At 38.8% G+C, this 11,736-nt stretch overlaps 1 protein-coding gene across 1 annotated transcript in view; it reads left to right on the plus strand.

Moving 5' to 3' along the window:
- Window positions 1–11,736, plus strand: part of Utrn (utrophin) — a 515,860-nt gene that overhangs the window by 169,278 nt on the left and 334,846 nt on the right. Inside the window, exons 24-26 of the mRNA XM_048800520.1 lie at window positions 5,845–5,958; window positions 6,853–7,008; window positions 10,758–10,928. Of these exons, the coding sequence (XP_048656477.1) occupies window positions 5,845–5,958; window positions 6,853–7,008; window positions 10,758–10,928 (441 nt within the window). The remainder of the gene's footprint in view (window positions 1–5,844; window positions 5,959–6,852; window positions 7,009–10,757; window positions 10,929–11,736) is intronic.

Here is an 11,736-nt window from a genome sequence, read left to right on the forward strand (position 1 = left end):
CCCCTCCCCTCCCCTCCCATCTTCTCTCTCTACCCCATCTACTGTAATTCATTTCTAATTCTGGTTTCACAGTCTTGTTGTCTGTGTCCTGGGGTAGAAAGTGGCAGCTTAATAGGCTGTGGACATTCCAGCAGATGGGGGAGGAGCAAGATAAAATGCCAGGAATTCAGCTTAATCAAGTGTTGGAGGCAGTAGCACACCTTGGCGTCTTACTGTCCTAAGTCCAGAGTTACCCAGCTTTAAATGCCCTGCACCTCCAGCTCAGGACAGGCCTGAGGCAGGTTGGTTTTTTGATCTTTCATTCCTTTTTTGAGGTCTAGCAGCAGGGTGTTGTCCATCCGAGGTGCTTATAAATTACTTCTTTTGAACAGCCATGGTCAATGCAATGTTTTGACCCTTCCAGATAAGAATGTTTGGTATTTTGATTTCCAAGAAGACCACATGATTAGTCGTAATTTTATTTTTACTTGAATATTTGTGAGTAAAAAAGGAATAAGACGTGGCTACTTTTGGCCAGAACTTATGGTGTAATCTTTACAGCCATTTATTTCGAAATACACTAGCAATTTTTATTTTATTTTTGTATTGTTTTATAGGAAATGAGGTCCCCCAGAGAAATGTGTGTATGTGTGTGTGTGTGTGTGTGTGTTCATGAACTTGTTCTGTTAGTTGAAGGAGGTAATGAAAAATTTAAATACTCATTATTGTGTATTAGAAACTCATAAGTGCCTTGGATGATTGGTTTGGATTGAAAATACTATTTTCACATGAACTCTTTCATGTTCTTTGTAATCTCTGATGACTTAAAAGATTTTGTAGGCTTTAGGTAATTTTCTTTTTTCTTTTTTTGTACCGGGGATTGAACTCAGGGGCATTCCACCACTGAGCCACATCCCCAGCCCTATTTTGTAATTTATTTAGAGGCAAGGTCTCACTGAGTTGCTTAGCACCTTGATTTTTGCTGAGGCTGGCTTTGAACTCAAGATCCTTCTGCCTCAGCCTCCTGAGCTGCTGGGATTACAGGTGCCACTGTGCCCTGCTGGCTTTAGGTATTTTTGAAATGCACAGCAAACATCTGTTACAAGTGGATTAAGACAGTATTTTCCTTCCAGGGAGAGAGGAGATGGAGTGGAAGAATGGAGAGAGGAGCAGAGCCCCTGCTCCTGTACCTTCTTGCATATTGGTGGTAGCTGATCTTGATTAAAAAAATTTTTTTAGTGTTGATACATCTTTATTTTTATTTATTTATACACGTTGCTGAGAATCGAACTCAGTGCCTCACACATGCCAGGCAAGTGTGCTACTGCTGAGCCCAGCCCCAGCCCCTAGTCTTGATTTTAAAGACTTTGCCTTTGGTGTGTCTGCAGTGTGGAATGCCCAGGGGTCCACTGTTACCAGGCATTTCTAAAAATTGCACCTTCCTTCCCCTATCTACTCAACTTCCTCCTGCTGAACTGTGTTTGACCACATCTAGTGAGGTGTATAAGCAGCAGCTCTTTCATATGGCCATTTTAAAACCATTTCTTTTCAACAGTTACAGGACAGAACAAGTGTTAATACTGGCAGCAATTTAAAAAAATTAAACACAATTTATGTAAGCACATCTCATCCTGGCTGCTTTATTCCCATGGTATCTCAGATGGGAGATACACTCCAGGACTTGGATGTGGTTGTCTTTTTTTTTTTTTTTTATAATGTTCACTTGGTGTAATAATAAAGCAGTTGGTTTTGTAGATCTTACCATTAATTGCATGCTTGTATGTAGTCTGTCTAAATATTATCTGTTTTCCAGAAGAACCAAGCAAGATTGTTGTTATTATTCTTATTTTATAGATGAACTATTGAAGCTCAAAGGACAGAAATTAGGTTCTGAAAGTCACAAAGCAAATCAGTTGCTGGGTTGGTACTTAGGCTTACTCGTTTCGTTCCTGGTGCACAAGGCCTCGCTTAGAACTCAGTGTGGTCAGGGTTCCATGCAGGGGTTTAAGTAGTGAAAACAGGGTGGCTTTTCAAATTCCCTTCTGTTGCTTTTGTCACTATTGTTATGATCAGTTCTACATGGTTCGTCCATGTCTGTTACTTTCCTCTTCCTTTTTTTTTTTTTTTTTTTTTTTAAAGTGTCAAAGTGTAAGAGCAAGAGGAGGAACTGGTGTGGGTGAATCATGTGGGTCTGCCTGACAGGGAGGAAGGAAGGCATCTGAGGTCACACACCTTCCTCTCATCACAGCGAGGGGTAGTGAAGGCAGCTTATCCTAGTTGACGCTGACTATGATTAAAAAACCTCCTTGGAATATTTTGCCTCCATATAAATTTTGCAAATCCTTGGCAAATGAAACTGTCAGTTTTCCTTATTCAAAACTAGATTTAATGGACTTCCCAGGTATACAGTCCAGTTACACAGCATTCTTAAAATGTCGAGGATGGAAACCATCAATGCAAGTATCTGAGCCAACAAAGTTAAATGGACCATTTTTAAAAGGCATACTTTTTTATTTTAATATTTTTTTTAGTTGTCAATGGACCTTTATTTTAAAAATTTCTTTATTTATATACAGTGTGAGGATTGAACCCAGTGCCTCACACATGCTAGGCAAGCGCTGTACCATTGAGCCACAAACCCTAGCCCAAGAGGCATACTTTGTGAGCTCTGTGGTTGGATTCATACTTTCTCTCATTTTATACTCTGTCTTTGGCAAATGTCCTGCCCCACGCTCCCTGAGCATGTTATCCCAGATGTCTTCTCCAGCAATCTCAGAAGGCAAATACTGAAGAGAGGCATAAAACCAGTCGAAAAGACACAAACAGCACAGGCTTTTGAGAATAGTGACAGACAGACTCAAGAAGAGATGGGAGGGAAGCTTTCAAAGCAGTGCTTGGAATAAAGGGATGCAGAAGTGCTTGAGCAGGATGGGGTGATGGTAACAGAGGAGGTGGAGGAGTCTGGCCACATAAGCACGCTTTGCTTCCCATCTCCATCTGGGAACGGCCTTTGAATCTAGAGAGTGTGGAATCGTCATTACTTAGGGTAAATTCAAGCCTGAGCTGTAAATCATATGGAAAAACCACTTAGCTTCCTCCAGGTGCATAAATCTGCATTCCCAAGTAGCAGTGAGATTTTTACGCAGGATTTCAGGGTCACAGCATGATCTTGTGAGAAATTACCAGAAAAATGGAGATGAATAAATGTCCTAATTAAGGGGGAACATCAGTTTCTAAAAGCTCAACACCTAAAGTAAACTCAACAGTGTCAGTTCCTGGCAGAGCTGTAAGACAAATGACCAACCAGAATGCTAATAAGTACTTAGGAAAGAATGTCTTGCAGGACACCCCTACCAAGCCTTGTCCAGACTCTTCTCCTTCAAGCATTGCATTTAGTTTTTTATTTGTTTGGAGGAGGAATACTAGATTATTAGATACACAGAGATAAAACCTCCCATTTGAAGAGGCTTCCTATTTGTTGATTCAAATCATGTTCATTCTTGATTTCAGCCAAGCATTAAGAACAGTCTCTTATAACCTTATTAGAATAAGGTTGAGAACCTCTGAGCTGTTAATAGTATGTAGAGTCCCATCTTTTGAAGCCTAAGGTGGGTTGGTTAACGATTGACATGGTGTCCTCATGGAGAACACTCAGATAAACACTCTCATTGGCTTTATTTTTCACTTGGAAAAACCTAAAATTCAACAACAATGAAACCAGTATAAAAAGTCTATCTCGCCAGACACAGTGACACACACCTGTAATCCCAGAGGCTCTGGAGGCTGAGAGGGTACTGTGATTTCAAAGCTAGCCTCAGCAATTTAGAGAGCCCTAAGCAATTTAGCGAGACCTTGTCTCTAAATAAAATATAAAAAGGACTCGGAATGTGGCTCAACAGTAAAGTGCCCCAGGTTCAATCCCCAGTACCAGAAAAATAAAATAAAATAAAATAAAATAAAAAATTGATCTGATTAGTAAATGAGAGAAAGCTAGGAGGAATAGCTGATAGGAAAGTGGAAAGATTAAAACTTTAAATTATTTTTTTTTTGGCTTCTTGTTCTGTTTTTACCTATTACTGTCCAAGTAACAAGGCAGAGTTTCATATTATATCAATCAAGTTCTAAATTATTACAATAGTAAATTAAGCAATATGTAACATAGCAAATATATTTAGAGGTAGTTCATTCATTCCAATAAATGTTGGAATATATTATATTATCATATACTAGTTATAGTATTGATTTAATTATATAGTATTAATTTATAATAATATTGTGGTGAATGTATCTATGAATAAATAAAAAACAAAGAAAACCCAAAACAATCCTACAATAAAAGAGACAAAATTAAAAACATTTTAGGTGGCATTTTTTGAGTGTAATATTTATATGTTAATTTACATTCTTGTGATTCATTCCAACTTTATAAAGATCAGAATGGCTGGTTCTGTGTGGCATATTTTTTTGAGAGAGAGAGAGAGAGAGAGAGAGAGAGAGAGAGAGAGAGAGAATTTTTTAATATTTATTTTTTAGTTTTCGGTGGACACAACATCTTTATTTCTTATGTGGTGCTGAGGATTGAACCCAGTGCCCTGCGCATGCCAGGTGAGCACGCTACTGCTTGAGCCACATCCCCAGCCCATGTGTGGCATATTTTAAGGGCATTAAACAAAAAAAATTGATGTAGGCCAAATGCCTGCCTACATTACTCCTGTAATCCCAGAGGTTCAGGAGGCTGAGGCAGGAGGATCATGAACGAGTTCAAAGCTAGCCTCAGCAAAAGCGAGGTGCTCAGCCACTCAGTGACCCCCTATCTCTAAATAAAATACAAACTAGGGTTGGGGATATGGCTCAGTGGTAGAGTGTCCCTGAGTTTTCCATCTCTGGTACCCCACTCTCCCCTCTCCCCCCCACACAAAAAAAATGATGTACTTTCCAGAGCATACTAGTCAAAATGGTGAGTGCAGTCCCCAGGTATCAGGTCTTAGAGGCATCATGGATGCTTAACCTCTAGAAGACCAGGAAAAGACAAGGTGATATTTGGCTGCCTTCAGACATGATGCACTGTTTTGAAATTCATATCCACTTCCAGGAATGAACAAGGAAATAAATAGCCCAATGCCAGAAAAATGAACAGGGCAGACCAACCAATGTGGAATGGGTGGTGGGGAGGGCTTGGAAAGAAAAGACTATCACTCTAGTGTTGGATCTAAAGTTAGAATTACTTTGCGTTCTTTAAGGTTCAGTTCCAATGTTACCTCCTTTTTGAAGTCTCTCTTTTTTTTTTCTGCAAAACCTTTGCCTTCTTATTGATCTTTAAACCCATGGAATCATACATAGCAACTGAAACACAGCGTGCTTAGTAAATGCTGGGTGCAAATCTGGTACAAGGCAGTGGATTGTTTTGGGTGCTCAGATAAAAAGGCATCCAGCTGTAGAACCAAGAACAAACTCTTGTGTTTCCTTCATTATGTTGTTTTATTCCTGCTCTGAGCAACTAACTTGTTCTAAGTTCTATGAGAGCAAAAATATATATTTTTTAGCTGATTATACCTGGAAAAAACATTTTTATATAATTTGAATTTTTATTCATAGATATTACTTGCATTTAAGCAAAATAGCTTAGGTCATAGGAGAATCTGGAGATTTTTAGAATGATTACTGAGTTCTCACCTTGAAGATTTTACTCAAGAATGAAGAGAACAATTATTTCAAAATTGGAAGGCTTAAAAAATAATAAAATAAATGAAAAGGAAGCTATCAAATTTCGAAAAGTTGTCTTTTTTCCAATTGCAAAAGATCTTGAGATGCAATGGGTTCAGTGTCACTGTATAATATCCCTTTCTGGTATTATGTTTGATTTAGGCTGATTCTAAAGTCATCGAGAAGTGGATGGGTGGCGTGAAGGACTTCTTGATGAAAGAGCAGGCTGCCCAAGGGGACGCTGCGGGTCTACAGAGGCAGCTTGACCAATGCTCGGTGAGTTTTGCTGTTCATGGGAACCTGCTGGAGAGTTTTGCTGTTCTTGGGAACCTGCTGGAATAAACAACACTTTTTTCCTTTTATTATTTGTTGCCATTATTAAAATTGTCAAGAGTGTGACATGGTACTGCAATGTGCAGTGACACAAACCTGTAATCCCAGCAATTTAGGAGACTGAGGCAGGAGATCCCAAGTTCAAGGTCAGCCTCCCCAAGTTAGTGAAACCCTGTCTCCAAATAAAAAACTTGAGATGTAGTGCAGTGGTAGAGCACTCCTGGGGATAACCAGGAGTTAACAACAACAACAACAAAGGAATCAGATATGCATTAAATCCAGATAAGATACCTTTTATCACAACCCTCCCCTCCCTTTTTTTTGCCTTTACAACTAATAATCGAATGACAGATTATTCATAGTTTTACTTTTGGTCATGATTATAGAATTTTGGACAGAGAGAACAAGAGCAACTGTGATTCCTAAGAGCTGCTGTCTTATTTGACAGTGACAGTCTTTGTGTAGTAATTACCAATTGTACATTGCTCTTATTGTGCCACATGGCAAGGCTTTAAAGAAAACATATTTAACAAATGAAATTTGTTGGTAATACTGCATTGCAATTCATACTTTGTGAAATCATCAGGCTTTTCTCTAAATTAATTAAAAGCAGTCTTCCCCACTGAGAGTCAAGTATTTCCAATCTAATTAGCAGATGGCTCTATGAAGTCTCCAGGTGAAATGGATTTCTTTAGGCACAGTATTTCTTAAGCAGTTAAAAGTCCTGACTTCCCCGCAGACTGTTCTTATAATATTTGCAGGAATCCAGGCAAACTATAATTATGGCATCTACTTATATAGGCATGAATTCAACACAGGCTTATTTTATGTTTTCAGGCATTTGTTAGTGAAATAGAAACAATTGAGTCATCTCTGAAAAACATGAAAGAAATAGAGGCTAACCTTCGAAGCTGTCCAGCTGCTGGAATGAAAACTTGGGTGCAGACAAGACTGGTTGACTACCAAACCCAACTGGAGATAATGACCAAGGAGGTGAGGTTACTTACTTTCCATGGTTTTCAGGAAGTGGAGACAGTGGTTTCTTTTCATCAATAAAACAGATTTTATAAACCATCTAGTTTCAAAAACAGTGGTCCAAAATAACTACAGCATGAGTGGCAAGTTGGAGCAAGAGACTGCTTATATATATATGTTTTTATACATTTTTTAAATTAAATGAGAGTATCAATTATCTGATTTGACCCAGGACTTACTCCCTGACCCGTTTTATTCAAAATCTAGCTCGACACACGTTTATGAGATTTGCCTTAACCCCAGAACGTTTGAGTGTGTTATCCTATGGTTACAGCCATCAATCATTTATTTTTTCAGCAAATATTATTAAACAGCTATTGATGAATATTTTATTAATGAGATTTCTATTGGTAGGAATCATTGCAGGCACTGGGGATATGGCAATAAATGAGAAAAATCTCTCCTCTTATGGAGCTAGTATTCTAATAAGGCAAATACTGAATTGTATCAGGCGGAGATAACCAGGAGTTAGCGTCATGGGGATTGTGTCAAGTAGAGTGGCCAAGGATGGACTTTATGAGACTGGGACAATTGAAGAGGGGCCATATGAGGCTCAGGCAGGAATATTCAGACATGGGCAACAGTGTGTTTTAAAGCTCTCTGGTGGGAATAAGCTTGGTGTATTCAATAAGGAATGAGGGCAGTGTAGCTGGAATATAGTAAGAGGAGTTAGTGGGCTGGAAAATGGTAATATCTGAGGTCAGAGGTAGGCAGAAGATGGATTAGATAAGGTCATGAAAATAAGGACTTTGGAGTTTACTTCAAGCGTGATGTCTAGCCAATTTGTGGGTTTTGAGCAGGGAAATGACAATATAATTGATCTTTTGAGGTCAGTCTGGCTTTCATGTGGATAATTTGCTCTGGGAAGGCAAAAATGGAAACAGGGAGAATACTCATGAGGTTCCTGCAGTCTGAAGAGAGAGGATGGCCCCTTGGACTGGGAGATAGTGGTGGAGGTCGTGAGAAATTCTAGGATTGGACTATATTTTGAAAATAGAGATGGGACTCCTGTAGAATACTGGACATGTGATAGAAGAAAGAAAACAAATGGTCAAGGATGGGATTTTTGCAGGGGATCCATTTTGTATAAATTATGGTGCTCTTTCCTGCGGTGACCAAGATTCAAGAAGTTTCTGTGGGTGCAGGTGAAGGAATGCACGTAGAAGGATTAAGTTTGAGATGCTTTTGGACATGCAAATGGAACTTTCAGCATTTGTGACCTGGGCATCAGGGGATGCTGAGAAGGCAGGTACATGTAGAGAAGTAACCCCAGGGAATGAGTACTCCCAGGGGCCAGGAGAGGAAAGCTTTTCTCCGTGCCCCATGCTGAGGACTGCTCAGGCCACCAGAACTAAAGATGAAGCTTAAACTTTGAAAAGATGGCTGCTTTTAATGACCTTGAGAAAAAATGGGTTTGAGAAATTTCTCTCTTAAGGGGAGAGAGGTGGATGCTGAAGGTGGGGGATTCAAACAGGGTTCTGCTGTTTTAAATAATGAGAGCTAATGCAGGATTCCCAAGGGAATGGCTTCACTTGGAAGGAGAAATTGATTGAAACAAAGAGATTGAGATAATTCTGAATCGAAGTCTGTGTGAGAGGGGATGAGATCCATAGCTAAAGTGAAGGAGCGGCTGTGGGGGTTCCTCTGTGGCTATGGAGGGGAAGGCCACTCTGCTGATACTCTCAGAACTGGGGGTAGCTAGTGTTTATAGGGAAAAACAGTCTATGTTTGCATAACTGAACATTTTGTTTTGTTTCTATTGTTTTAGCCAACTTCCTTATTTTGAACATGTTCAACTGTTAAGAGAAGTTGAAATAATGATGCAGAGAACACCTATAAACCCATTCTGAGATTTTCTAGTTGTTCATGTTTCTCATATTTACATGTATACTCTCTCTCTCTTCTGTTTTTTTTTTTTTTTTTTTCTAAAAATATACTTTTGACAGGGAATTGAAAATATCATGACAGGCCACCCTTAAATATTTGAGTATGCTTCTCCCATGAATAAGGACATTCTTCTCCAAAATCACAATAGAGTTGTTAGACTTAAGAAAATAATCTTTTTGTAACATCACCTGATATGCTAGCCAATGTGTGTTTCTCTATATGTGCTATAATTAGATGGAATGTGCTTGAAGGAGCTGGAGATTTTAAGAAAGTAAATAGAGAAAATGGCTTACAAGTGACAATGAGAAACATACATGTGCCCATCCGTCTATCCATCCATCTAGTCCGACCATCCATCCATCCATCCATCCATCTACATATGACAACATAGCACTCATTGTGAATTGTTTTTTATTCCAAGTGTGGGAATAAATGTGTGGAAAAATTTTAAGTGTCCTCAGCAAGGAAGGAACCACATGTTATTGTGTAATTATTTCGATCAGATCCAGACAGCTGTATTTCATTGACTGATAAAACTGTTGGAGATGTTTTGGACATTCAGTGGGAAATGATAGGCATATAAAACAAACCAACAAACAAGAGCAGTCTATCACATCTATTCTATCCATGTTATCATTGAAAGAAAGAATATATTAATGTTCCAAATTAGAAAGTATGTAATTATGAGTTTTTTCTAACCCCCCCCCCCAAAAAAAACTCACCACAGTGTCATTTTTCTGATTTCTCTGTAGATTCCTGAAAATGAGAAAACTGACTACTATTTGGAAAGTATTAACAAAGAGAATTTATGTACATATGTACATGCACACATAAAATAATTTTGCAAAGAGCTCACCAGGTGGGCTGCTGATTAGCAGGCATGATAGCCCGCCTCTGTGAACTAGTCTGGTTCTCAGAATGCCATGGGGCAGTAGAATAAAAGCTCCCTGTCTATTTTCAGGACTGAGATCCTGTTTGGAGGGAGGGGACAGGAAAGCCACTAACTCTTACTTAACCTTTACCCTTGTGAATGCCATTCTGCTCTGTAAGTAGCCTTTGGTTACTGTCAGCTCAGCAGCCAAGCAAGTCTTGGCAAGGTGGTCAAACTGTGAAACTTGAGTTTGAGCAAGAGGTTGGGGTTGTCAGGAGAGGGTTGAACTGCTGCTGTGTAACATGTCTTCTCACAGTGGAAGTGGATTTGTGGATAGGTGGGGAGCTCTCTGAAAATATTCCTAGACTTCTCTGAAATGCTTAGGTGGTGAACCAGATTCAGGCATTTATCTTCTTTCTAATGTAACATTTGTGTGTGTCTGGTATAGTAGATTATCAAAACCAAAATTTTACAGAACAGTATTTTATGAAAATCATTACTAATTACCTGCCTATGTCTGCTTTTTAAAAGTGAAATCTTAATAGGGTTCATAAAAGGAACATTTTGGTTGCTTCTGTTATTTATTGTTTTCTTTTCATAATGAACAGAGGTACAAGAAGTCTATTTGACATATGTGCTTTTATTGCTGTAGATTAGATTCCTATATCTGGGATTACTCTGTCAAAATTTATGCATTTTCAAAATTATAATAGATACTTCCAGATTAGGTTAATATCCACAATATGATGGAGAAACCCTGTGATGCTCTTGTTTTCATTATTGCTATTCCACAGCATCTACACAAAATACAGAAAAGGTTTTGCCTGAATATTAAAATATAAGACTCCTTATAGAAAGTTGTCAATATGTCTTCCAATATGAAAAACTAGAACTTGATATTTAATATACTAAAATTTGTTTATTTGGGGAAATGGCTTTTCCTTTCTAGATTGCTATTCAGAAAAACAGGTTGTCTGAAAGGCAGGAAAAAGCAGTGAACCTGAAGAAAGACCTGGCGGAGATGCAGGAGTGGATGACCCAGGCTGAAGAGGAATACCTGGAGAGGGATTTTGAATACAAGTCACCAGAAGAACTTGAGAGTGCTGTGGAAGAAATGAAGGTGAGGCTGGGCAATCAGTGTGTGCATAGGCTGCACACCTCCTCGACTCCCTTGAACACCAGCCAACCAGTCTAAGTAGCTGTAAAGAACTGATGTTCATCTCCTCTTTCACATTGGGGTTTAAATTTTTTTTAAAAAAAAAGAAAGAAAGAAAAGAAAATACATACATGTTTGTATATAAGGATGGATAGCCATGATGATTTTAGTGGGGAAAGGAGGCTAAGGATCCACTGGTTCAACTTGACCCATGAGTTAAGTCCAGGAGAGCCCCAGGGACAGTCTCAGGGTGGGTCCATGAGCAGCCACAGAGAGGGACTCCAAAACATCTGGTAGTGGGTATGAGGAAGAATTATAATTTTTTAATGTGGTAAATATATATAACATAAAATTTGCCATTTTAACTATTTTTAAGTGCACATTTCAGTGGTATTAATTATAATGGTGTGCAGCCTCTACTGTGATCTAATTCAAAAAGTTTTCAGGATGAGTTTAGTTTTATGAGGAACAAGGGAGACATCTGAAGTTGGTTGGAAGTCATCCTCATTTCACAAGGTAGTGATCTTCCTTCCAGTCCCTGGGGCATGTGTGGATACCAGAATGTCCCTAGAGAGTAAGAGGAGCAGTAGGAGGGAGTCAGAGGTGAGGATATCAGTTGGATTCACGGGATATATTTCCTGCAAACTTATATTCCTATGTCAGTAGTCTTGAACTCTCTCTCTCTCTCTCTCTCTCTCTCTCTCTCTCTATATATATATATATAGATATATATATATATATATATATTTAGAGACAGGGTCTCACTGAGTTG

This window comes from Marmota marmota, unplaced genomic scaffold (genome assembly GCF_001458135.2).
Source record: "Marmota marmota marmota unplaced genomic scaffold, marMar, whole genome shotgun sequence".
Taxonomy (NCBI): Eukaryota; Metazoa; Chordata; class Mammalia; order Rodentia; family Sciuridae; genus Marmota; species Marmota marmota.